This window comes from Megascapheus bottae, chromosome 7 (assembly GCF_031878675.1).
Source record: "Megascapheus bottae isolate mThoBot1 chromosome 7, mThoBot2.hap1, whole genome shotgun sequence".
In the NCBI taxonomy this organism is placed as follows: domain Eukaryota; kingdom Metazoa; phylum Chordata; class Mammalia; order Rodentia; family Geomyidae; genus Megascapheus; species Megascapheus bottae.
Window position 1 is genome coordinate 10,119,158 of NC_143515.1, and position 27,244 is coordinate 10,146,401.

General features: G+C 45.3%; 2 protein-coding genes and 1 pseudogene across 6 annotated transcripts in view; 1 reads left to right on the top strand and 2 right to left on the bottom strand.

Annotated features, from left to right (window-relative positions):
• Positions 1 to 13,515, bottom strand: part of Fam178b (family with sequence similarity 178 member B) — a 97,648-nt gene extending 84,133 nt beyond the window's left edge. For 2 of the 4 annotated variants that reach the window (XM_090336446.1, XM_090336444.1), the window contains exons 1-4: positions 13,289 to 13,515; positions 3,850 to 3,919; positions 3,282 to 3,688; positions 1,650 to 1,711 (exon numbers count right to left, since the gene is read on the bottom strand). In XM_090336446.1, the coding sequence (XP_090192572.1) occupies positions 1,650 to 1,711; positions 3,282 to 3,688; positions 3,850 to 3,895 (515 nt within the window). In that variant the 5' untranslated portion in view covers positions 3,896 to 3,919; positions 13,289 to 13,515. Of the gene's footprint in view, positions 1 to 1,649; positions 1,712 to 3,281; positions 3,689 to 3,849; positions 3,920 to 12,159; positions 12,240 to 13,288 lie in introns of all 4 variants that reach the window. The other 2 variants (XM_090336445.1, XM_090336447.1) reach the window with 2 other exon arrangements.
• An 8,903-nt stretch (positions 13,516 to 22,418) lies between these two features.
• Positions 22,419 to 24,529, top strand: Cox5b (cytochrome c oxidase subunit 5B). 2 transcript variants are annotated; one of them, XM_090336449.1, is made up of 4 exons: positions 22,419 to 22,578; positions 23,249 to 23,322; positions 23,516 to 23,615; positions 24,337 to 24,529. In XM_090336449.1, exons 1-4 carry the CDS (start codon positions 22,476 to 22,478, stop codon positions 24,447 to 24,449), a joined length of 390 nt encoding a protein of 129 aa, XP_090192575.1. In that variant the 5' UTR covers positions 22,419 to 22,475; the 3' UTR covers positions 24,450 to 24,529. The 2 variants fall into 2 exon arrangements, with proteins under 2 accessions (XP_090192575.1, XP_090192576.1); XM_090336450.1 differs by lacking the exon at positions 22,419 to 22,578 and adding an exon at positions 22,810 to 23,010.
• Positions 24,530 to 27,143: 2,614 nt separating this feature from the next.
• On the bottom strand, positions 27,144 to 27,244 carry LOC150060295 (small nucleolar RNA SNORA40; annotated as a pseudogene).

A 27,244-nucleotide genomic window follows, 5' to 3' on the forward strand; every position in this document is an offset into this window, starting at 1 on the left:
TGATCTTGGACTTCAACCCCCACCTCAAACCATGAGAAATAAACATCCCCCACTTAAATAAACATCCTAGTTAAGCCCAAGGTGACTTAGACAGCAAAAACTTCCCAATGCTAGGCATACTGATAGCAAAACAGCTGCCTACAAATGCACGCTTTCCTACCACATTTTCAAGCACTTAGTTCATAACAGTGCTAGACACTGGGGAAATAATGTAGACACAGCCACTTTCCTTACTTATAATCTAGTTTTGGGTAAAGAAAGTTAAGCAATAAAAGCCTCAGAATATTAAAATTTAGAGGAGTATATCAAGAAGATGAACTAAGTCTGAGAGGTCAGAGGGCTATGTAGGACAAAAACAGAGTAAAAAGTAATCATTTTATTAATATATCTAATGCCCTCCTGTGGGCAAGAATGCAGGGCTGGGAGTTCTGGGGGAAGAAATACAACATAGGGAGGCACTAATCTTCCCAGCAGGAGGAGGCAAATTAACTTCTGCACATGTTATATACACACTGAGCAAACTTGATACCACAAAACAATAGAAAAAGCTGGGCGTGGTGGCTCACACCTGTAATCATAGCTACTCAGCAGGCTGAGATTTGAGGATCAAGGTTCAAAGCCAGACGAGGTTCAAAGCCAGCCAGCACTAAAAAACTAAAGAACATGACTCTAATCCCCAATTAATCACTAGAAAATGGGAAGTGGGGCTGTGGCTCCAAGGGTAAGGTGGTAGCCTTGAGCTGAAGAGCTCAAGGACAGAGCCCCGGCCGGAATTTAAGCCCTGTGACAAAAAACAAAAACAAAAACAGGAGGAGAGGGGACCAATGAGTGTCAGGTCATGTTAGCAATCCGCTCACATGCCATCAAAGAGCAGGCCAACAAAGATGACCCCAACTCGAGCAGCTGTTCTCAGCTACCTCACAGCATGATCAGTCTGCAGTGGGCAGCAGGAATCTGGCATTTCCACCCAGAAGGGTCCCCTCCTGCAGGCCAGCCTTCTCATCAAGCATTCACTCAGATTAAGCACAATAGGTGCTGGGACACCATCTGCAGCTCACTAAGGGACTGCCAGTCACAACCAATGTGATTTCTGCCTTCAGAAACTGCCGAGGGAGAAACAAAAGTTGGTTCAGAAACTGATTTCTCCAGAAACAGAGTTCTCCACAAGACGTGGTTTAACTAAGAAACCAGAGATAAGGCAAGTGTGGACAGACGCCGTGCAACTGGAGCCAGACATGCTTCACCGCTAGAGAAGAAGGTAGCACAAGTACAGAAGCGTCTGTCTGCCCAGTGTAGACTTCCAGGCCACAGTCAGAGTGGATGGCTCAGCACTGTAGCTGTTGGCTTTTCCTCTTTCCTATCTAATGGAACACCTGTAAAGTGGTATAAAATGGGTAGCATGGAAGCCAAATAAGGGAAAGGACCCAGGATGAGAGTTGGCAGTGGATAGCCTGCGCCTCTGTGTTTAGTAATGTCATCCTTGGACCTAGAAATCATTCTCTGTGCTGATTTTTAATTGTAGCCCACAGGATGAGCAATGGCTGAGTGGAGAACAGTATTTCATTTGGACAGCAATTCCCTCTGGGTCCTAAAACTGCTTCTGACTTCACAGAAATGAACATTCACGAGGGACCGTCTTCCTCACTCACCTCTTCTCTTGCAGTAAGTAATCTAGGCTGTTGACATAGTGCTCTGCACTCCTAGAAGTGTCCTGGAAAGACAGGACATGGGAATGGGGAAGAAAGAAAGACAAAGATACAGATTTAGATTCCATCTATATTAAACCCTAAATTACACTGTTTATTTTTCTGAATAAATTATTCACATGATTTAAAAAAAAAAGCTGGGCTGGGAGCATAGCCTAATGATAGAGTGCTCGCCTAGCAGGCATGAAGTTTGATTCCTCAGTACCACATACACAGAAAAAGCTGGAAGAGGCGCTGTGGCTCAAGTGGCAAAGTGCTAGCCTTGAGTAAAACGTGTCCAAGAACAGTACCCAGGTCCTGAGTTCAAGTCCCAGGACTGGCAAAAAAGAAAAAAAAAAGCCAGGTGCCAGTGGCTCAGGTTTGTAATTCTAGCTATTCGCAAGCCTGAAATCTAGGGTGACAGCTCAAAGCCAGCCCAGGCAGGAAAGTCCAATTAACCAGCAGAAACCAGAAGTGAAGCTCCAGACCGAAAAACCAAACTACCCACAAAGGTATTCTCTCACTTTCATCCCAGCTTCCAAATTCCCTTCCCACAGGTGACTTCCGTGTGTGTGTGCGTGTGTGTGTGTGTGCATGTGTGTGTGCACGCGTGCGTGTGTGTGTGTGTGTGTGTGTGTGTGTGTGCGCGTATGAGTGCGTGTTTACCAGTCCTGGGCCTATGCACTAGCCCTAAGCTTCTTTTGCTCAAGGCTAGTGTTCTGCCACTTGAGTCACAGCACCACATCTGGCTTTTTTCTGTGTATGTGGTACCAAGGAATCAAAGCCAGGGTTTTGTGCATGCTAGGCAAGCACTCTACCACTAGGCTACATTCTTGGTCCCCGTCCTTGTGTTTCTACAAGGAATATTTAGTACATGGACAGCAAGCAATATATTATCTCTGCCCCCTTTCACATAAGCACTAAATCCTATATATCCCATCCTGCACTCTGCTCTTCTCAATAAAAAATGTATCTCAAGAGTCATTCTGTATCAATATGAAGGGGAAGGGAGGGTAAGGAAGAGAGATAAAGTGAAGGAAAGAGGGAAAGAGAGGAGAAGAGGGAAGAGGAGAGGAGAAAAGAGAGACTGAGTAAGAAGATCCTGTGTATGGCTGAAATATAGTTTATTTCCCTAGTTGTGATAATCTTGAACTACTGCAGACAACTGAAGCCATATGTTTTATGTATTTCTTTATGCCTTACATATAAGTCTCCATTTAGGTATAATCCCAATTACTGGACCAATGACAACCTGAGTCTCATCAATCCCAGAACCTGGTGCTTGTTCCAGGGTCATAATCCTACCTTTCACTATGAAAGCCTTGAGAAGCCTTGAGTCTGATTACTACCACCAGCTACCCAGTCAGAAAAAGGAATAGAAACAAGGGGAAAGATCAGCCTGGCTTTGTGCCCAGGGTCTAAGAGCTGGAGAGAGGCATGGCATATAGCTGAGCAGGATGTCAGATGACCAAAGAAAGGGTAGATGGGGCATAGCTGAGCATATAAGGGCCCAAAAGGAATGGCCTTGGAATAACTGAGAAGGGGTAACTGGAGAAGGGTAGTCAAGAGGAGAGGCTGATATGAAGAGAAGCTTACCAAAGTGTGGCTGTCCTTTTTTGGGGTCCCAGCTTGCTGGCTTGGGCTTCCCATATTCCAGAACAGCTCCTCCAGTGAGGCCATACGCTGCTTTGAGTCCAAATCCAAGGGCTTCTTCTCCAACTCCTTGGGCAGTTTCCTCTGGCCGTGAGAGCCTGCTGCCCCCACCCACTGGGTCTGCAGTGCCTTTGGGTTTAGGAACTCTACAGGTGGTGGGCTCCAATCGGTAGGGAATATGTCCCCAGCCATCTGCATCTTGGGCTTCTTTGGTGACTTGGGAGTTGGAACCAAGGTGGGAATACAGAGTTGCTGGGCAGGGTAGAGGAGCCCCTGGTCTGGGGGATGGTCCAGTAAGGTGATCTTCAGGTCTGGAAAGAGGATGCACAAAGGGGTTGCTGCCTGGACCCCTGTGGATGTGACAGAGCGAAAGTGATGTTCCTGTGCACCCACCACCATCCCAAGCCACACTGGATGAGCTGAGTGGCAACCAGGGATTGCCAAAGGAAACTCCCAACCAGGGGATTTCTAGTCCCTCTTGACCCTGCCCTCATTAGTGAAGAACTCTTACCTTGTCTCTGAGGAAGAGGTAGTGGAGTCTTCTGGGGTGTGGACATCTGCAAACCATGGGATGCTCTTTACTGAAAGGAACGGCCTGTCAGGACTGGTGAACATCTACAAGACAGCTAAACACCATACCTCCCTTTGTTTCCCAGAAAAGGAGGGAATGGACTATTTGTGCCCAGGGAAAAAATTGCTTTTCCGGGTCCATCATAAAAAGTGGCTGAGGTGGAGGTGCTACCTGTTCCCATTTCAAGACACAAGGGGCAACTGGAATAACACCAATTTTTTTGTTGCTGTTAGTCATGGGGCTTGAACTAAGGGCCTGGGCACTGTCCCTGAGCTCTTTTGCTCCAAGCTAACATTCTATCACTTTGAACTACAGCACCACTTCTGGTTTTCTGGTGGTTAACTGGAGATAAAAGTCCCACATACTTTCCTGCCCTGGCTGACTTTGAACCCTGATCTACAGATCTCAGTCTCCTAAGCACCTAGGATTACAAGCGTGAGCCATCAACGACTGGTGACACTATCATTTTTTAAAAAATCTCCATAAAAGTAAAACCAAGGCAGGCATTGTGGCTTGCGCCTGTAATCCTAGCTACTGAGGAGGCTGAGATCTGAGGATCATGGTTCAAAGCCAGCCTAGGCACTAAAGATCGTGAGACTCTTAATCTCCAGTTAACCACTAGAAAACTGGAAGTGGTATTGTGGCTCCAGAGGTAGGTGGCAGCCTTGAGCTGAAGAGCTCAGGGACAATGCCCAGGCCCAGCGACAGGACAATAGCCTTGAGCTGAAGAGCTCAGGGTCAGCCCCCAGGCCCAGTGTTCAAGTCCGACGACCACCGAGGCCCAGTGTTCAAGTCCCACGACCAACCAAAAGAAAAAAAGAAAAAAAATTCTATCAAATCACCAAATGACTACAAAGTTAAGGGAACAGAGGCAAGTGACTATCTTCGATAAAATAGTAGACCATCAAAACAGTTTAAAAATTATTTAAGCAACTATAACCTACAATAAGTGGCAACAATAAATCCTAAGAAGAAAGAAGAATCTGATTTCCAGTCACTATATTATAATATTCAAAATATCCAGTTAAATGAGATTAAATGCATGCAAAATTTGACAAATTAAATCAATTATCTTCAAAGAGTTAAGGGAATCTATAACAAAGAATAGAAACTAGAAACATAATGTCGCACCAAGTAGAAGAGATTATTAATAAAGAGGTACAACTGAAGTGAAAAACTCAGTAGATGGTCTCAGTACCAGATCTGAGCAGATAGATGAAACAATCTGTTCATTTTTAGATAGGTCAGCTGAGATTATCCTGAGGAATATAATTTTTTTTGTGGGTCATGGGGCTTGAACTGAGCCTGGGCATTGTCCCTGAGCTCTTCAGCTCAAGGCTACTGCCCTAGCTTTGAGCCAAGCCCCACTTCCCATTTTCTAGAGGTTAATTGGAGATAAGAGTCTCAGGTCCTTTTGTGCCTGGGCTGGCTTTGAACCTTGATCCTCAGATCTCAGCCACCTGAGTAGCTAGGATCACAGTCATGAGCCACCATGCCTGGCAGGAATATGATTTTAAAAAAAATAATGGAAGACAAACAGAGCCACAGCTTCCAGCATCCAATCAAGCTTTATTTTCCGCCACCCCCCCTCACTGGTACCGGGCACCTGGGTACATTATCCCGGAGCTTTTTTTGCTCAAGGCTGCTGCTCTGTCACTTGTGGCAGACTTTTTGCTGATAATTAAAGATGCATATCACTGTCTTTCCTGTCCCAGCTGACTTTGAACACTGATCCTAAGATCTCAGCCTCTTAAGTAGCTAGGATTACAGGCATGAGCCATTAGCATCTGGCAAGCATATTAATATATACATAATTAAAGTCCTAGAATGAAAGATAAGGAAGCAGAATGAAATAAAGTCAGAGACTTTCTGATATTTGATGAAAATATTAATTTATATTTCAAGGAAGCTAAATGAACAATAAGCAGTATAAACTCTAGGAGATCCACAACTAAATGCATCATAATCAAACTATCAAGAGATAGAGAATATTAAACACAAAAAGGGCAAAATGATTATCACACACAAGTAATACTTAAAGAGATTAATAATGGTCAGCCAAGCAACTGTGGCTAGCACCTGTGATTCTAGCTACTCATGAGGCTGAAAGTCCATGAGACTCATTTCCAATTAGCCACCAAAAAGAAGTGGATCTGTGGCTCAAAAAGACTACTTGCCTTGCGAAAAAAAACTCAATGCCAGCACCCAGGCCCTGGGGTCAAAGCCCAGGATGGGGTCAATTTCTCATTAGGTAGGAAGGAGGGCACAAGGCAAGGAGATGAAATACTCAGAGGGTATCAACCAAGTATATAATACCCAACAAAAGCATCTTCTAATAAAGGCAGAGAAATTAAAGACATAATTAAGTAAACAAAAACTAAAAAGTTTATTGCTAGCAAATGTGCCATATTAAATATACTAACATAAATCCTCATGCTGATATGATAGGATAATAGAGAGTAACTTGAATTCATATGAAAAAACAAAGTAGCAATAAAGATAATTACATAGACAAACATAAGAAACATTAATATATGATTTCTTTTGTTTTTTTGTCAGTCATGGGATTCAAACTCTTGGTCTGGGCACTGTTCCTGAGCTCTTCAGCTCAAGGCTACCACCTACACAAAAAGCATAAATATATTATTTTTGGTAAATTTTTTCTTTTATTTTATGTAAAAGATAATTGCAAGCAAAGGAAGGGGTGGCCAGGAGCTGGTGGCTCATGCCTGTAATCCTAGTTATTCAGAGGGCTGAGATCTGAGAGTCGCAGCTCAAAGCCAGCCCAGGCACAAAGGTCTATGAGACTCTTATCTCCAATTAACCACCAGAAAACTGGAAGTAGTGCTGTGACTAGGCACTAGCCTTGAGCTACTTGACAGCACCCAGGCCCAGAGTTCAAGCCCCATGACCGATCAAAAAAAAAAAAAAAAAAAAGGAAGGGATGACATTGTCCAAGAAGAATTGTACTCATTACCTGACCTATGGAATGGTAACCCCTCTGTACAACACCTTAATAATGACAATAAAATTATAGTAATAAAAAAGATAATTGCATAACACAATGCTCATAAACCTGCTTTGATGGATTCACAATAAACTTATAATTTATATGACAACTACAGCACAAAGGAGTCAGTGGGAACAGAGGTACACAGAAACAAATTTTATTTTTTGTTTTATTTATTTTGTTGGTCATGGGGCTTGGACTCTGGGCCTGGGCACTGTCCCTGAGTTCTTCAGCTCAAGACTACTGCCCTACCCTTGAGCCACAGCCCCACTTCCCATTTTCTAGTGGTTAATTAAAGAGTCTGTAGGTCTTTAGTGCCCAGGCTGGCTTTGAACCTCGATCCTTCAGATCTCAGTCTCCTGAATAGCTAGGATTACAGGGGGTCAGCCACTGTGCTTGGCCAATGTTTTTTATTTTGCTGAAAGTTAGTTGTTATTGTGGTTTTTTTTTTTGTTGTTGTTCTTTTTTGCCCAAACTAAAAATTAGTGAAACCTCATCTAACTTATTAAAAATGTTGGATGTAGGGGCTGGGAGTTTGGCCTAGTGGTAGAGTGCTTGCCTAGCATGCACAAAGACCAGGGTTTGATTTCTTGGCTAACATGTACACAGAGCCAGAAGTAGTGTTGTGGCTCAAGTGGTAGAGCGCTAGCCTTGAGCAAAAAGAAGCTCAGGGACAGTGCCTAGGCCCTGAGTTCAAGATGCAAGACTGGGGGGGGAGCAAAAAACAATGCCAGGGGCAGGGTGATGAGGGAGAGCAGTGGAGGTGGGAAGTTGGTTAAGGTACGTGATCTGCATGTGTGGACATGTCACAGGAACTCCTCTGGTGCAACTAATGATGCTAAGTTCAAAATAATCATGAGAGTGCCAGGAGTTTGGCCTAGTGGTTAAAGTGCTTGTCTAGCATGCATGAAGACCCGGGTTGGATTCCTCGGTACCACATATAGAAAAAAAGCCGGAAGTGGTGCTGAGGCTCAAGTGGTAGAGCTCTAGCCTTGAGAAAGTCCAAGGACAGTGCTCAGGCCCTGAGCTCAAGCCCAGGACTGGCAAAAAAAATAATAATAATAATAATCATGAGAAGTGGAGCTTGGCTCAAGTAGTAGAGCAACAGCCTTGAGTGCAAAAAGAAAAAGCTAAAAATAATGATGTTCAGTCATGTTTCCAGAAAATCTTCCTGTGAGTTACAACACTTTTTGAGGATTTATGGATGACAGACAGAACAAAAGTCTTGAAAATCTTAAGATACCAAGTAAGTCTGGAACATTCTGCCAAAGACAAAACTACCAACTAAACCAGCAAATGCTTCCATGTGCAGAAGTCCATAGAGATGATAAAACCAAGAACAAAAGGGAACTGCTAATGCATTCATGAAACCAATCCCATGAGGCAAAAAGCTGAGCAGTAGAGGAGGAATGGGAGGAAGAATGTTTTCTCCTTTTTAGATTGGTTTCTTTTCTGAGCACAAGTGCTCTCAGTGTCTCCCCAGCGCCCCCCCCCCCCAACAACTGTAGTACTAAGTTTAGGCAACATAATACCAGCCTTTGTTCCATTCACTGTGGAGTAAATGGATTTCACTATTCCGGTTTTGATGGCTCCTTAACTTCCCCAGGCCCAGTAGTGTCTGGCTTTGCAAGTTCAGCATTCACTGCTTAGAGGAGTGGGGGAGGAAATCTTAAAAGTGGATCAGAGGAGAAAATGTGTCACAGCTGATTGGAAAGAAAAAAAAAAGGATACAATTTCTCATTCCCTCTTTATCCTCATGAGAATGCTTTGTGCATCTTTACCACACTAATGAGCTGGTTCTCTTCCTGAGTCATTTGAGGGCACAGATGTCTCTGTGGCCCAGCACCCGGGGCCCAGCTTAGAAAGCATTTCCAGGAAATGAGGGGATTGAGACCACTGCACATTAACATGCAATGTGCCAAACACTGGGCTGAGTACAAATCAAGTTAACTTGAAATTAATACCACTTAGCCGGGCGTGATGGCTCACACCTGTAATCCTAACTACTCGTAGTTCAAAGCCAACCCCGGGCACTACATGTGAGACTCTTATCTCCAATTAACCACTAGAAAATGGGAAGTAGGGCTGTGGCTCCAGGGGTAGGGTCATAGCCTTGAGCCGAAGAACTCAGGGACAGCACCCAGGCCCAGAGTTCAAGATGCATGTCCCACCCCCACCTCCCAAAAATTAATACCACTTAAAAACTGGGGCCTGCTCAAGTGATAGAATGTCTACTCAACAAACCTAATGCCCTGAATATAAACCCCAGTATCATAAACAAACAAAAAATATAGCTCAATGAATTGTTACCAAATGAACCCATCTAGCCAAAGGGGGAAAAACTGGCATATTATTAGCAAGTCCAAGTTGTCTTAATGGGGCAGGAATGTAGCTTAGCGACAAAGTGCTTGCCTAGCAAGTGTAATGCCCTGGGCTGGATCCCCAGTACCTAAAAAGAGAAAAGACAAAAAAAAAAAATCTATCTTCATCTCCCTCCCAGTCAGTATTCCTGCCTACTACACAAAGTAAGACCTCAATAACATACATTCGTTTTTCATATTTTAAAAATACTGCACACTTGATTAGCAAGCTTACCCTGAATTCAATCTCAGTACTAAGGGAAGAAAAAAAAAACCTACCTGAATGGAATCACACAATATAAATTCTTCTGTATCTGATTTCTATTGTACCTGCTTACAAGTTGGAATTCTCCTGCATTTTATCTCACTTGGTGAGTTGGCTTTCAAAGCACTTGACTCCTTAAGCTGCAGGGTATCAGAATCCCAGACAACATACCAAGCTGTCTATGCCAAGTTGGGTATTTAAACAGGTGAGTCCGTCTCCCACATAGAGGAAGTGAGAAAGAAAGAATCTTCTGGAAACCTAAGGCCAAGGATATGTGCAGAGAAGACCTGAACTGGCCTTCAGGGTCTGCTAGACTTGACCTCTATTCCTACTCTTTCACACTAGCTGAACTTAGGTGCTCCTTCTAGAATTAGACACTTTCAACATGCAGAAAGCTTTCTAAGCCTGCAGCTAAGATTGTTTGATGGTGTGTACAGAAGTAGAGACTTTTTGAAGCCACATCATTCTTCTTCTGGAAATGGATTCCCAGGCTCCCAGGGAAGGCACACCACCAATGGGCTGACTTTACTTTTTTTACTCTTTGTGGATGACTTTGGGAATGTTTTTATGGTAAATGTCTCATAGTCTTCTAAATTTCAATTTGATGTGGTGGAAGTCCTGATTGTCACCACAGAGTTTTGAAAAAGAAAACAAAATCAACTGTGGTGTTGGTTGAATAATTACAGGTTTCAGAATTAGAGACTCAAGGAGAAAAGATGATCTGCTATTGGACTGTATTCTACTGTCCTTGATTACGTCCTCCTCCTCCTCTGGCTTGAACTCAAGACCTGGGCACTGTCCCTAAGCTTCTTTTGCTCAAGGATAGCACTCTGCCACTTCAGCCACAATGACACTTTCAGCCTTTTCTGTTTATGTGGTACTGAGGCATCAAACCCAGAGCTTCACGAATGCTAGGAAAGCACTCTACCACTAAGCCACATTTCCAGCCCTGATTTCTTCTTCTTTTTTTTTTTTTGCCAGTTCTGGGCTTGAGCTCAGGGCCTGAGCACTGTCCTTGGGCTTTCTCAAGGCTAGAGCTCTACCACTTGAGCCTCAGCACCACTTCCGGCTTATTTTCTATGTATGTGGTACCAAGGAATCGAACCCGGGTCTTCATGCATGCTAGGTAAGCACTTTAACCACTAGGCCAAACTCCCGGCCCCGTGATTTCTTCTTTTATGATTATGCTTATGTATGTAAGGAATGTGAGGGAAAGGATGGGTGAAAGCTTAAAAACATAGGTATCTATATGAAGAATATCTGACTCTAAGGGTCAGAGCAAAGAAATATCTGGCAGATGTGTCTCCTTTCCAAGTAAGATCAGAATGTCACATAACCTCTGGTTGATGAGTATCTTGCAGTGAAATATGTTGGAGACAGCCAAGTCATCTGTCCACTCAACAAGCAACCCTGGTCCATGTGCTTCTGAAGCAGCTTGTCTGAATACATTGGTTGGGTGGGTGGAGTGGGGGGCTGGGTCTATTTCATAGTACAACCTTCCCACTGCTTTTAGTTTTTCCAGAACACAGACCCTTCTTTCTCAACCTTGTTTTCCAAGCACGCAGCACAGTGCCTGACATGTGAGAGATGCTAAATAGGAGTCTAATGAGCAGAAATATGTTGACCAGCCCTAGGTAAGTTGTTTTCCTGGTCCCCAAGACAATGTTTTCATCTCATAAGTTTTGTGTTCTGAGTCTTTACTGCTTTGTGACTTGCTTTTTCTAAATAACAAGGACCCTCTATCCCAAGCCTACTTATTTCTAATAGCTGGCCTGCCAAATGTGCTTTCGTGGTCACGTTATCTAGCTTAGGCTGGCCTCAAGCTTACAGTCCTCTTGCCTCAGCTTCTCAAGTGCTAGAATTGCTGTCATGTACCACCACCTGGCTTGACTATTCTTTCTTAGAACTGAGATGCTGATTATCTTAATGGTGGTAAATTGTGCACCTAAGACTGATAGCTGCCAGCTGACAATGATAGGAAAAACCCTGGGACCTAATCCAAGCTCAGAACAGTTACAAAGTGAATAAACAAGTATCCCAGAGTCAATAAAAGGTGGTAATTTGGCTTAGTCAACATGCCCCAACTGGGCGCATTACAGGTGTCAAGACCAGAGCACAGGAGGACAAAGAGATCCTCTATAGTCAAATGGAGAGACAAAAGTAACATTAAAAAATTGACTTTGTGAGCCAGAGTTTGGCCTAGTGGTTGAGTGTTCGCTAGCATGCACGAAGACCTGGGTTCAATTCCCCGGTACCACATACTTAGAAAAAAGATGGAAGTGGTGCGGAGGCTCAAGTGGTAGAGCTCTAGCCCAAGGACAGTGCTCAGGCCCTGAGCTCAAGCCCAGAACTGGCAAAAAAAAAAAAAAAACCCAAAAATTGACCTTGTGATGGGCACCAGTGGATCATACCTCCAATCCTAGCTTCTCAGGAGGATGAGATGTGAGGATTACATTTGAAGCCAGCCTGGGGAGGAAAGTCCTTGAGATTCTTCTCTCAACCACCAAAAAGTCTTAAGTGAAGCTATTACTCAAGTGAATGCCAAGGTAATAGTCTTTAACAAAAATACTATGGGACAGTATCCTGGTTCTGAGTTCAAGCCCCAACACACATACCTAATCTCCTTCCCAAGCTTGTCCCTCTTCAATGTGGCCCAATTGAGGCTCCCTCTGACTGGTTAATGGCTCTCCAAATCCTGCAATCCAAATGTATAACCTTTGCTATATAGCTTCCTTCCTCCAAGCCTCTGCCTCTCCATCACTGTCTCACAGTACAGTTTCAACATGTCACCTACCTTTTTGCTCTACTTTCCTGGCTACAAGAAAAATGAAAATCTGTCTTGAAGTGTAGCTTATAAGGTCAAATAATTATAAAATTCAAAATGCATTGAGCCTTGATGTAAAAAGAACCAAGACAAATTCACATTATTATAGTTGACTTGTTTCTGTGAATATTTCTTTTGCAAGATGCCTTATTCCTCACACCATATTTTGTATGTTATTTAAAAAAATATTTAATAGCTGAGGAATGCTTCCGCAGGCAGTGGCTCTGATCAGGTAGGACTTAATTTGAAAGATGAGAAGATAGGAGTTCCACTCTCAAAGAAAAACAGTCTCCTCTCATAAAACCTACATCAAAAGGAGCAGGGATAAAAACAGAAACTTTCTGGGAAGAGAAACAACAGCTGGGTGCTAGTGATTCATATCTATAATCCTAGGTACGCAGAAGGCTGAGATATAAGAATCTTGGTTTGGAGTCAGTCTGGGCATCAAAGTCTGTCAGAAAGAAGAAAGGAGGAGGAGGAGGAGGAGGAATTGGAAGTAGAACTGTGGCTCAAGTGGTAGAACCTGAAGTGAAAATGCTAAAGGAGCAAGAGGGCGAGAGGAAAAAAGAAGTATCCTTCGTGTCCTTGAGAACATTAATAACAATAAAACAGGCCAAGTTCATGGAAGCATAAACCATTTCTCAAATTATCTTGATGTCCGTTCCACCAGCCTGGTCGTGGTGGGTGGCAAGGAGGACTCAGCTCTCTGGGTTGGGGACCCCTGTGCCCAGCACACTGCCTGGCTCAAGGGAAACCACCCTACTAGGGACGAAGGCCTCCATGGACGCTAAAACGAGCCTCGGGCGGCCGCGTGCTGACAGGGCCGTCAGGCTCGGGGACGACACAGGGCCCACTTTGGGCTGTTAACTACTTCCTATCCCACCAGGGGCCCTGAGGTTCCTCAGCCCAGGTTTCCCCACCTGTAACGCTGGCTTGCGGCCCCAGGCCGCCGTTGGAGGTGCAGGGGCAGCAGGGCCAAGGAGGACGGCCTGCGCACCCCTCGAGGATGGGGGCAGTCGACGAGGACAAGAAGGTGATGCGGACTGCCAAGTCGGGGGGCGCAGGACGGCAGAGAGAAGGCCTTCTCTCTCCCCCAGGCTGCTAGGCCCGAGTCCCCAACGTAGCACCCAGTGGTGAGGGCCGGGTGTCCAGTTCGCACCGCGCGCTGCCGCAGCGTCACCTCACGTTGCGTCCGCGTGGCCACGTGGCCACAACGTGCCCGCCACGCTGCAAGGCGCGCCAGCGCCCCCTGGAGGCTGGGCCTGCCCCGCAGCCTACGAGGTCTGAGCCAGAGCTTGGTTTCTGCACCACCCCTTCTCCCCTGCACTCCCCTCCCCCGTCCCAGTTATAAGGATTAAGTCACACGCACCTGAGATGAAGACTTCATTCCACAAAGACTACTCTTCCCGAGGGCATACAGAAATTCAGTGGTTTAGATACTCAGATCTTTCCAAATCTGAGACTCTGCACTCGTGCATACGAGGGAATCTGTTGACACTTCCCATGACTAACACTGGTCATGTTTTGCTTTGAGAACAGATCTTCCCTGAGTATGGGTGCAGGAGCACCAGTGTGTGCATGAGATTTAGGGGATGTTGGCTCTCGATTCACTCCACAAATTCTAGTTGATCCTGGGCACTGTAGCTAACACTGAGCTAGGCCATTTAAACAAATGATTTCACTTGAGCTTTAGCCAGCTCACTAATGAATGAAAATCAGTGCCCTACACTTCTGAGGAGCTGGTGTGTTTAATTAGGCACTGTGAATGGCTAATGAAGGGTCTGCATGGGTGATTCTTCAGGTCAAACTGAGCTGAGGTTTGCAGTTAGTGGTTGGGAATCTACCAAAGTCAGTTCCCTGAAGAAGCCCCTCTTTGGAGCCAGGATAGGATTATTGAGAAGGAAACACCCTAGTGTGTTGTTGGCATCCTCCCAATTACTACTTGGTTTTTACTTCTTTTGATGAAATTTTCTAGATGTCTGGACAAGTTAATTATCTGATTTCCAGTATCATGAGGAATGCTGGAGAAGTTGACAGTGTCTCTTTGGAACTTATTGTTCTGCCATTTAAAATGTTTAGGCAGAGTCGGGTACAGTGGCCCACACCTGTAATCCTAGCTACTCAGGAGGCTGAGATCTGAGGATCAAGGTTCAAAGCCAGCCCAGGCACAAAAGGACCTGAGACTCTTATCTCCAATTAACCTGTGGGACTTGGCTCAAGGCTAGGGCAGTAGCCTTGAGCTGAAGAGCTCAGGAGGCTGGGAGTTTGGCCTAGTGGTAGAGTGCTAACCTAGTATGCACAAAGACCTGGGTTCAATTCTTCAGTACCACATACATAGAAAAAGCTGGAAGTAGTATTATGGCTCAAGTGGTAGAGCACTAGCTTTGAGAAAGCCTAAGGACAGTGCTCACACCCTGAGTTCAAGTCCCAGGACTGGCAAATACAAGAAATTTTTAGGCAGGTTCAGTTTAATGAATTCCATAATACAAAGAGACAAAGCCAATTACAGGCAAAATAAAAATAACTTATAATTTATACAAGTTAGAACTTATACAAGTTATACAACTTATACTCGCAGAAGCTCCCATTCCTTTAGATCCTTTGCCTTCCAATCAGGGGATTCAAGAAGGAGCACAAAAGAAGAGGCAAAAGGGGAAGCTTCAAGGAGCTTACATCCCCAGGTCTGCCCTAAAAAGGACTCCTCCCTACCCTTTTCTGTCTTTCCTCACGTGGTTCTCTGGGGAACCATATGGTGTGTGTGCTCACTTCTGATGAGTTGATCTCAACCCCTAGCATAATCCTGTACCCCAGCTACTTGGGGAAGATTACTTGATCCAACTATAAATTCAAGACCAGTCAAAGCAATATAACAAAACTTTATATTGAAATAAGGGTGACAGAGTTAAGAAATGGCATCTTGGCATCTTAATAAAAGTTAATGGAAGATGGGGACATTCTGAGAACTCGAGAGGTTATAGAGGAAATTCTTTAAGGGTTCTGATTGCCCCTTATTATTCCCCTGGATAGGTTGCTCTGCCTATGTATAACACTTTTGTTGGAGTTAAGTATCTCCATTTAGCTTGCTTTGCTTTTTAATGTTATTAAGGTTTAGTCTCCACCCCAAGCATGTGGTTGTCTTTAAGAGCTATAGGCCAGGAGTGTGGCCTACTGGTAGAGTGCTTGCCTAGTACACACAAAGCCCTGGGTTTGATTCCTTGGTACCAAATACACAGAAAAAAGCCAGAAATAGTGCTGTGACTCAAGTGGTAGAGCATTAGCCTTGAAAAAGCTCAAGGACAGTACCCAGGACCTGAGTTCAAGCCCAGGAAGAAAGAAAGGTGGGGGGAGGGAGAGAGGGAGGGAGGGAAGAAGGAAGAAAGGAAGGAAGAAAGGAAAAGAAAAGAGGGGCCGGGAGTAGCCTAGTGGTAGAGTGTTCACCTCGCACGCATGAAGCCCTGGGTTCAATTCCTCTGTACCACATACTCAGAAAAAGCCAGAAGTACTGCTGTGGCTTAAGTGGCAGAGCATTAGCCTTGAGTAAAAAGTGTCCAAGGACAGTGCCCAGTCCCTGAGTTCAAGCCCCAGGACTGGCAAAAAAAAAAAAAGAAAAAAGAAAAGAAAAGCAAAAAAGAAAAACCTATGAGCTATCTCTCTTCTGGGCTGCAGGTCAGTGGGACAGGAGTCTACCTCATAGGTGCTGGCTTTCCAATACAGACTCCCAATTTGACTTCTTAAATTGTGGAATTTCAGTATCTCCCTAACTGAATTCCTGTACAACATTTTGGAGGCCCCAGCAAGCTCCCAGTAGCAAGGAGGGCATCTGGGTTCCTTGAAGCCAGATGACTTTGGAAAGCAGGCTGCCAAGGGATGGAAACCCCCCAGGGGAGGTGCCCCCTGACATGTTCCAGGGCCCTAGGTCTTTCTGCTGCTCTGACAGCCAGCTGGCGATGCTGGACTTGATATCCCAAAATCTTTTTGGAGTCTCTTAGATATCTTCCAGAAGTAAGCCTCTGTTTCTCTATCCTGTTTTCGGTTTGTATGTTTTCCTATATTCTGGGGATCAATCCATCTGGAAATGGAAGAGAAAAGGGAAGCATGTTAGGTGTGCCCAGGAAAAATGGCCCCTTCCCCACTACTCTTTCTGGGTGCATATGTGGCATCTTCTCAAGGAGCCCTCACCCAGCATTCATAACCCCGGTAACTGGCATACCTGGGGGGCAGTTACCTCCCCTTTCTCCCAACATCACACCCTGGAGGCCTCCTTCACACCAAGGGAGTTTCCCATATGCTGAGGTCACACCTGCATCCACTGTAGCCATTTCTCCTCCCTGCCCTTTCCCTACATTAACCCCAATCCTGCCAGAAGGCATCCCTGTTTCCTTTTGCACTCTCTGCATGCCTCCATCTTGTGCAAACCTCCATCTTGTGCAGGCAGGCAGAATGCTCTCCCCCCAAAAAACTCTTCTGCCTGAACCACGTGGCAGTTTCCTTTTGGCAAATCTTATATCTGGTGCTGAAAATCCAGGAGTCAGGAGTTGCCAGGTCCCTTCCTCTTCTCTTTCCGAGGTCCAATCCACCTCCTTGACCAAACTTCTGAAAGCCAGAGGAATCCCACCTTGGACCTCTCACCTTTACCATGGCTAACTACGCACGGGCCACACCATCACCTCTCTACATCTGGAGAGTGACTGTGATTTCCCTCCTCTTTATGTCTGGTGAGTGCCTACTTTGTCTCTCTAGATGTGGCACTACCCCAGAGGGCCCCTATACCTCTTAGGCCGGCCACTTCCTGTTTCAGGAATGCCTGATTAGGGAATCTGACACTCATTCTAAAAGAAACTCAGATGGACAGGAATACCTTCCATTCATAACCTCTTAACACTCACCAAACTCTGCCCTTCTACATCCTATGGGATTCCTTCCTTTGGGACTTCCCCTTCTTTGTCCTCCAGTACTCCTCCCTCTCCATGTCCTCACTAGATTCCCTGCCTACATTTCTGGTTCCAGTGGAGTGCCACCAGTCATGTCTGAGCTGGGATACTCCCTTGGGATGTCACCTTTGTTCTTTAGACATCCTCCTACTCAAGCCAGAATGCCTTATAGGCTAGAAAATCGGTCTTAATGGCCCAATCTTTTGGCTTACTCCCTTGAGAGTGAACTTCAGGCTGGGTCCCAGGGATGACCCCCCCACCCCACATTACAGACATTTTGGGCTTGAAACCAGCTGCAAAATCAAAAGAAACATATCTGCTTAGAAATTTGGCCCTAGTACCACTTGGATAATTGCAATCACTGGCCTGGATACAGCACTCCTGACACCACAATATTTCGAGATTTGGACAATTTCTTCCAAGGAAATAGTAAATGGTCAGAGTTTTCATATGCTCAGGTTTTCTTTGCTCTCTTTGCTTATACTTCTCTGTTTCTCTAAGCAAACGCCCTCTGTCTTAACTCTTTAAGAAAAGGGACTTTGAAGCTGGTACGGTGGCTCCTACCTGTAATCTTAGCTACCCAGGAGGCTGAGATCTGAGGATCGCAGTTCAAAGCCAGCCCAGCACTAAAGAACATGAGACTCTTCAGTTAACCACTAGAAAACCAGAAATGGTGCTGTGGCTCCAGGGAGAGGGCAGTAGCCTTTAGCTGAAGAGCTCAGGGACAGTACCCAGGCCCAGAGTTCAAGCTCCATAAGCGACAAGAAAAAAAAGTGTGTGTGGGGGGGACTTTGAAGCCAAACTGCATTTTGTTCTTTTTTCAGTGCTTGTCTGTCTATAAAGCCAGCTTCCTCTGCTGAATCTAACCAGAGCCATCCTGGCAACATCATAGATGACAGGGAATTGGGTTTAACTGGTGCTATCTTGTCTTCATGGTGGAAGCAGGAAAGTCCCACCTCCCAGGTGACAGGCATGCCTGAACTCCTATAGGTAGGGACAGGAACTTGGACAATGTTACTGGACCTGCTAGTATTGAGTCAAGAACTCTCAAGCTCCCAGTGACCTTGCCTCTTGACCGGAGCCTCTGTAGGCCTGGACTAGCTTAGGTACGGGTTGGCTATGCCTCCTGTCTCTGTGTCTCCTGGAGTTCCGCCCAGTTAACATGGCAACCCACTTCAGCTCACCACTAGAGCTGATCTGGTTTGTTGGTATTGTTTTTCTGCCTTTTCTTTTCTCTCCAACTCTCATGGCTCAGTTTTCTGACAGTGTGAAGTGTATTCCCAGGGCTGCAGTCTTTGTGACAAGAATCCACCCGCAGTCACTAGCCTTTTAATAAAGACTGCCAATACAACCTCTCAAAATGTGGCTTCTCTGTATCTTGCTGACTAGATTTACCTTACAAGCTCATTTGATTTTATGCACTGAGCTGCTGCCCACTGCTTCAGAGAAAAGCCACTCGAGATCTTTAAAATAGATGTTGTAGTTTTGTCATTAGTTATTACAAAAGGGACGGTGGGGATTTAGAGAGGTTTAATAAGGTGCCCAGTTGCATTCTTCCATATTTTTTAGTAACTGCTTCCAGAAAAGTTACTTGTTGGAAATATTGCTGAAGCAGCAGCAGCAGATTATGAGAACTGCGGGGAAGACAGCTGTGTCAACTCAGGATAAACCACATTCATTAGTAAGGCCAGTGGACCCAACTGAGTTGCAAGCATGTCAGTGACATGGTTAAACCGCAGGAGCAGGAGCTTGTCCCAAACCAAGAACAGTGCTGGCTTGTCCTTCTTTTTCTTCCCCTCTCTCCCTAACAGCTACCCCCTGGACCCTTTCTGCTCTTGGTGTCAGGGGAGTTGTCCTCCACTCTCAGATCTAGGGACTACCAGGCCCTCTGGCTGTCAGCTGGGTTTGCTGGCAGGAATTGGGGGAAGGGCAAGGGGCGGGCCTTTATCTCACACCTGTGCATCCTAGCAACCTTAGCATAGCCCTCACCAGAGCCAATCCTGCCATATAGGTAAGCTGGGATTCATGGCAGCCCCATGAGAAGGGTATCAATGTTCCAGAAATAATGCGCCCACTACCTGACCACTGTAACCCCTCTATACATTACCCATACAATTAAAAAAAAAAAAGTCTCCTAGACTTTCCTGGGGTTGAGGATTTCCTTCTGCCTCCTATCGTACACCTTCAGAAAGATGGTGTTCCACTGCCTTTGGCATGTTCTGTGGTCTTCCTTCACAGGGCCTTTGTATGGTGATTATTGTCATGATTTCTTTTTCAAAAACATTAATTCCTGCCAGGCTTGGTGGCTCACACCTGTAATCCTAGCTACACAGGAGGCTGAGATCTGAGGATCTGGGTTCAAAGCCAGCCTCAGCACTAGAGTCCACTAAAAAGAGCTCCAGTTAACCACTAGAAAACCAGAAGTGGTGCTTGGCTCAAAGGGCAGCCTGGAGCTGAAGAGCTCAGGGACAGTGCCCAGGTCCAGAGTTCAAGCCCCATGACAGAATAATAATAATAATAATAATAATAATAATAATAATAATAAATTCCTTGTACTGACCTGTACAGATCCAGGGACTTTCTTCTCTCTCTCCTGACTTAAGATTTTGTTGCACTCAGAAGACAGAATCCTCTTTAACTGCCCAAAAGGATCCAGAGCACTTTTTTCCTTCTCCAAAAGGGAACTACCCCAGGAGGTGGTTTTGCCCCCAAGAGATATGGGACAAATATATGTCATACTGGAATACTAATAACAGAGCATCTAATCTTATTGCCCACACAGGACAATCCTACCTTCTCCCCCCTGCAGACAATTTCTGGACCCCAAATGTTAATTGTGCCCAGGTTGAGAAACTGGCTTAGAGGAAGGAAAAAAAGAACTACCACCAAGCTTATTCCTTATGACTTAATGAAATATGTATTTATTTGGGCAGCTAAAAATTATCTTATAAAGTCAAATATTCTCAATAAAGGTTTATTATTTTGGCAAAGATGATGGTGAAACAAAAGGTGATGGACTTTTCCTGCTCCCTCACCATCTAACCATCCATTCCAGGCTATAAAGTGAAGAATTAAGTTGAGGCTTATTTCTCACTCATATAGATTTCCCTAATAACGGCAGAGGCACTGGCCTAAGTCCATTTTGTCCCTTTCTGTGTCTTAAACTCCACCTTCAGTCTCCCACAATCACCTTAGACTTTCAGGAAGGACAGGATTAACAGATAAGCATCTGTGACTGCCCTTTAAAAATACAATGCTTCTTACTAGGGCATAACCTGCATAGGATAGATAAGGACAACTGGAATGACAGTCCTCTTCAATTTGCTTTGGGTCTGTAATCCTAGCTACTCAGGAGACTGGGATCTGAGGATAAAGGTTCAAAGTCAGCCTAGACATAAAAGTCTGAGACTCTTATGTCCAATTAGCCACCAAAAAACAAGATGTGGAACTGTGGCTCAAGTGGTATAGCACCAGCCATGAACAACGACGACATAAACTAAGGACAGCACCCAGACCCTGAGTTCAAGTTCCAGTATGCTGGTTGTGGTGCAGTTGTCCTTTGGGTATCTGGCATTCTGGCTGCTCAGGCTCCACCTAGCTGCCTGCAATCTCAGTGGCCCTGACTTGAACTGACCACTAAGTCAACCGCCCTCCCCAATCAATTTCCTGTACACAAAGCAGAGTCCCACTTCCCCATTCCTATATGTTTACTCCCTCATTCCTACAGGTCCACTCCCTATAATTACCCCCTTAACTTCATGGCAGTTGCTGCTCTCTGTCCCAGTGGAAGCATCCTGTCAATCTCTTTGACATAAAACCTTTTTTTTTTTTAACCAGTCCTGGGCCTTGAATTCAGGCGTTGGGCACTGTCCTTGGACACTTTTTGCTCAAGGCTAGCACTCTGCCACTTAAGCCACAGAGCCACTTCTGGCTTTTTCCTGTGTATGTGGTAGCAGGGAATCGAACTCAGGGCTTCATGCATGCTAGGTGAGCACGCTATCACTAGGCCTCTATCAGCCCCAACATTAAACCTTTCTTTCCCTGGCCGTGTGGTATGCTTTACTCATCCGGACTTCTAACACAGTACTACCAGAATAAATAAATAGACAAAAGCCATGTGGGGTGGCTCACACCTGTGATCCTAGCTACTCAGGAGGCTGAGATCTGAAGATCAACGTTCAAAGCCAGCCTGGCACAAAAGAACCTGAGACTCTTATCTCCAATTTACCCCATGAAAACGGGAAGTGGGGCTTGGCTCTAGGGTAGAGTGGTAGCTTTAGGCTGAAGAGCTCAGGAACAATGCCCAGGCCAAGTTAAAGCCCCATGACCCACAAAAAAATAAAAATAAAACAAAATAACCTCTTTGGTCTGAAGCAGCCTTATAAACGGGGCCCAGGTGTTCTCTCCAAAAAGTAAATGTACTAAAAATTACCTGATGCTATTACAGAGCAATGCTTGGTAAAGGCAAGGTGAAAATTCAACCATTAAAATACAATTGAAGGAATTTTACACCCGGTAAGGAAAAGCTTCAGGGACGTGCTGACAACGTGAAGAGACAGGGACTTGGGCAAGGCCCAGGCTTCGGAGGTTTTGCACACTTGCCTCCAGCGATGAAAAGCTCTGGAGGATATTTTCTGTTTTAACAGAGAACTCACTGGTCACAGCGCGTTCCAACTCTGCTTTCCACAATACCTCTCCCCCCTTGCCTCGGCTCATGGCCTGTCCCCAAAGGCAGGGGGCTCCCGCCGACCAACAAGCCTGCAGGCTTTAATTGGTAAGGGTCGGGCCCCTCGTCCTGGTGGACAACCAGCACCCCGATTGTCAATCGCGACCGCGGACGCCGGGGTCTTCCGGCGCCCACTCCCAGCTTTGTATTGTCTGCGGTCCAGCAAGCGTCCAGGCAGGAGACTTTCAGCAGCGCCCATGATTAGCGAGCTGGACTGCCAGCTGAGACGGACGGCCATCGCAACGCCGTGGGGACGCTGAGATCTGTCAGCCACGCTCCCCCTCGCTGGTGGCCAGGTGGGAAGGAGGCGAAGCCCGGCCAGCCACGTGAGCCGCCGGGCTCCCGGCGGAGGAAACGGAAGCTGACCGAGAGGTGAAGCAGCCCGCCCCCGGAAGTCACGCCCATCTCCCGAGCGTGTTCCCGGAACTGCCGCTGTTTGTCGCGGGCGCTATGGCTTCAAGGTTACTTCGCGGAGCCGCGGCGCTGGCCGGGCAGGCCCTACGGACCCGTGGCCCCCATGGAGCGGCAGTGGTGCGCTCCATGGCGTCTAAAGGTACTTGGTCCGTCGGGCGCGCCAGAGACCGGCGTCGTGGCCCCCGTGGGTGGTTGGTGGTGGGCCAGTAAAATGGGGCCGGCCATTCACCTCCTCGGGGCTCCTCCGACCAGCTCCGGGCCCCGGGAACTCTGAGCCCCACCGGCGCTCGCCGCAGATCCGGGCTGTAACCGCCGCCGCCGCCGCCGCCGCCGCCGCCGAGCCCACCCTCCTATGGAGCTTGCCCGAACTAGAGGGTTCCGGGTGACCTTGATGGGCTGGGACTGCAACCAGAGCCCGACCGACCTAACGGTCCCTTAAACCTCTGCTCATCCCAAACGGAGGGGACTCTGATTGCCTTGATGATATGTAGGAAAAATTGGTGTTTAGTGTTGGAGAACACAAGTGTCCGCCACGCCTGCCACTAGGGAATTATGACTTAGAAAACCATGGGTACATGAGTATCCATGGCTTCTTTTTTTTTTTTTTTGTCAATCGTGGGGCTTGAACTCTGGGCCTGGGCCCTGTCCCTGAGTTATCGCTCTACCACTTGAGCCACAGCGCCACTTCCATATCCCTGGCTTTTTAAGAGCTCATGGGCTCACTAAAACGGGAACGCTTATGACCTTGTGTATGTGTGTGTTTAAATCTTGTTCCTGTCGGTTGGTATAATTCACATCTCTTCCTTTAGGTGGTGTTCCTACTGATGAGGAGCAGGCTACTGGGCTGGAAAGGGAGATCATGATAGCCAGACAAAAGGGACTGGTGAGGACAAATTCTCTGCTGGGTCCTCTGTGGAGCCCACAGGCCTTGAGTGGGATAAACAGTAGTGGTCTCCTTGGGAGCATATGATCCTAGAAACCTGATTTGTAGGAGCAGCCTCCCTGTACTTCTGGGGAGTAAGGGTGGGCAGGGAGTATTTACATAATTGCTCAATTCTTTTTTTTTTTTTTTTCAGGACCCTTACAATATTCTGGCCCCTAAAGCAACTTCAGGCACCAAGGAAGACCCTAATTTGGTTCCATCCACTGGTAACAAGAGGATAGTGGGCTGCGTTTGTAAGTACCTCACATTTTTCTGCTTAATACAGGATGTTTAGAAGCTATCTCAAAAGTTTTGTGTGAGGCCAGGTGCTGGTGGCTCCTGCATGTAATAGTAGCTACTTAGGAGACAGATCTGAGGAGTGCAGTTCAAAGCCAGTCCAAGCAGAAGAGTCCATGAGACTTTAGTCTCTAACCACCTGAAAACCAAATGTGGTGCTGTGGTAGAAGAGCACTCATTTAGAGCAAAAGAGCTCAGGAACAGCGCCCAGACCTCCAATTCAAGCCCCATCACAATAAATAAATAAATAAATAAATAAATAAATAAATAAATAAATGTATGTATGTATGTATGTATGTATGTATGTATGTATGTATGTATTCTGGTCTTTTGAAGCCCCATCAGGCATGAGTAGATCATCTTATTGGAGAGGTACAAAAGTCACAAGAATGACTTGAAGTGGATCATGAAGAAATAGTCATCGCATAATATTTATGACTGTACTTCTGTACCAGGCATAGAAGGATGCATACCAGTATGGACCTTGGTTTAGGCGAGACTACACATGCAAGGGAGTTTAATTTTCTAGTGGTCCTGGAAGAAATTTAGTTTACAGAGTCTGCAGTTTCTTCATTCAGAAGAGGAGATCTTGAACTGTGTGACAATCGTATTAAGTTTCTGCAAAGAAGAGTTTTCTAAGAAGCTGGGTGACCTTCAGTTAACCTTTTTTCCTTTCAGGTGAAGAAGACAACTGCACTGTCATCTGGTTCTGGCTACACAAAGGGGAAACCCAGCGATGCCCAGGTTGTGGAACTCACTACAAGCTGGTGTCCCAACAGATGGGCCACTGAACCCCATACTATTGTTCTCAGAATGCGTTGTGAAATTTCTTCTTCCAAATAAAGGCTAGCCATTGCATTGGCTCCTTCCATAGGTGGTTATTCTTTTGATTTTGGGGGTAGGCACACATGATTTTTATATTGTAAGTTGCTGTCTTTCAATACTAGCTTGTCACCTAGGAAAATAACTCAGTGGTAAAGTTCTTACCTAGTGTACATGAGACCTTTGGTTCAATTCCTAGCACTGCTAAATAAGTTACTTTTAAAAATAGCTTCAACTGGGCAGGGGCAGCGCTCATACCTATAATCTTAGCTACTCAAAAGGCCGATATTTGAGGGTCACAGTCAGAAGCCAGCTTGGGCAGGAAAGTCTGTGAGATTCATCTCCAGTTACAAAAAGCAAGAAATGGAGTTGTGGTAGAGTGCTATCCTTGAGCACAAAAGCCTAGGGACAGCATTTAAGCCCTGAGTTCAAGACTCAGGACTGGCACACATAAAGATTGGGTTTGGGGATATAGCTCAATAGTAGCATACTTAGCATGTATGAATCCTTTGGTTCAATCCCAGCATGCCCACAGACACAGGCAGAGGAAAAATACGTAAACAGCTTGGAAGGTAGTAAGTCCTCCCAGTATCATGGGGACAGAGTGGCCTTGCCAGAAATGCTTTGGGCACTTGGAAATCTTGAGAGATCATGTTCAAAGCAAGAGTTCTAGGCATAATAGCAGCAACATCCAGAATATGGATGGTTCTAAAAACTAAAGACCAGGTTTTTTAAAAAAAAAGTAGAAGGGGTAGGTGGGGAAGTGAGAAGAGAAAACAAATCACAGTGTGTGGATGATTGGATCTTGATTGTTGTGCTGGGAATTGAACAACAGGGTCTTCTGCATGCTAGGCAAAGGCTGTGCTACTGAGCTGCCTCTCCAGCCTTGATTATTGATTCTAACCTCCCTACAGCCAGACCTCATTGCGGATGCCTATACTGTCTCCATGACTTGTTGAGTAAATTCTGGTTTGTCAAGTTAAAAAAGAAATGAAGGAAAAGAAAGAAAAACAGAGCTGCATATAGTAATGGCTTCTGTAGTTGTAGTTACCTGGGATGCTACTGTGGAAGGATCACCCAAGATCCTCCCAGTAGTTTGAGGCCAGCCTTGATAACACAGACCATGTCTCACAAGAAGAGAAAAGGGAATATTATATAATATTTAGGCATTAAGCTTTAGTGTATTTATAGAAGGCTTTTTCTATTTTAGAAATACATTTTTTTTAATTTACTGTATTTGTGGTATGGCAGACAAGTTCTCAGTTTTTTTATATATCAAATGGAAATGCTCTTTATATTGGTTGTGGAGCTTGAACTCAGGGCCTGAGTACTGTCACTGAGCTCTTTTGCTCAAGGGGCCTTTCCTGCTTTGACTGGCTTTGAACCATGATCCACCAGCACCTGGTGCAAATAGCTTTTTATTTTGTGTGGAGATTAACCAGAGGTGATTTCAGTTACCATCTACAAAATTGGTTCAAACTGGATGTTTTTGAGTTTGCATTCATGATAAGAGAATGAATTGAGACAGGCCCCTTAATCTTGCTTACCTGTCTTAAAAGTAAGTCCAAGCTACTATTTCCATTCTTTGCTGTCATCTATACTTTCAGGAAGTGCCCAAGCATTGCTTTGTCCCGAGGCCTGTTTTTCTCCCCTCCTAGAAGGATAATCCTTAGGTAGCTGTTGAATCTAACTCATATTGCACCTTAAAACCTTAAACACTGGGTGCCAGGAGTTTGGCCTAGTGGTAGAGCGCTTGTCTAGCTTGCACAAAGACCCAGGTTCAATTCCTTGGTATCGTATACATAGAAGAATCCAGAAGTGGTGCTGTGGCTCAAGTGTTAGGGCTCTAACCTTGAGAACACCCAAGGTCAGTGCACAGGTCATAAGTTCAAGCCCCAGGACTGGCAAAAATAAAAACAAAACAAAAAACCTTAAATACTATTGTAAAGTTTTCTACTATCTTGAAGATTACTTTATGCTATAAGGCAGTCTCCCCATGTAGTCCCAACTGCTTATGATGAGCTTTAGACTCCCATATCATTAAACTAAACTAGCTCCTTCATCTCAAAAGTCTTCATTTCCCTCTCAAGATTTTATTAGCATATATTAGTCCTATATGGGGGCAATGTTTGAATATAACATTTACATACACACATACAATGTACACCTATCAAGTTCACCCATCTTTCTCCCTCATCTTTCCCCCACTCTGAACATTTTTGACAGATTTATTATTGTTTTACACATGCTATAAAGTACTACCATAGGGTCAGGAGCGTAGCCTAGTGGTAGAGTGCTTGCTTAGCATGCATGATACCCTGGGTTCAATTTCTCAGTACCACATACATAGAAAAAAGCCAGAAGTGGTACTATGGCTCAAGTGGCAGAGCACTAGCTTTGAGCAAAAAGTGTTCAAGGACTGTGTTCAGAGCCTGAGTTCAAGTCCCACAACTAGCAGGAAAAAAAAAAAAAGATAAAGTACTACCATATTCACCCTCATTCACCCTCTCCGTTGACCCTCTTATTGGGGCTGGTGCCTGTCCTACAACATACACAGCCTGTCTTACTTTTCTGTCATTTTTTTAAAAAAAGCTTTTTCATTAACTTTATTCTCAGAGTCAACCTGTGAGTTAACAAACCAAATTGCCAACTGCTGTAGGAGTCATATTCCTTCTTATATGTACCAAAACCTCACATTCAGCAATGAGTTCTAGATTGCAAAAGGGAATTTACTGTTTGCAACTATCTGTAAGGCTTTGTTACA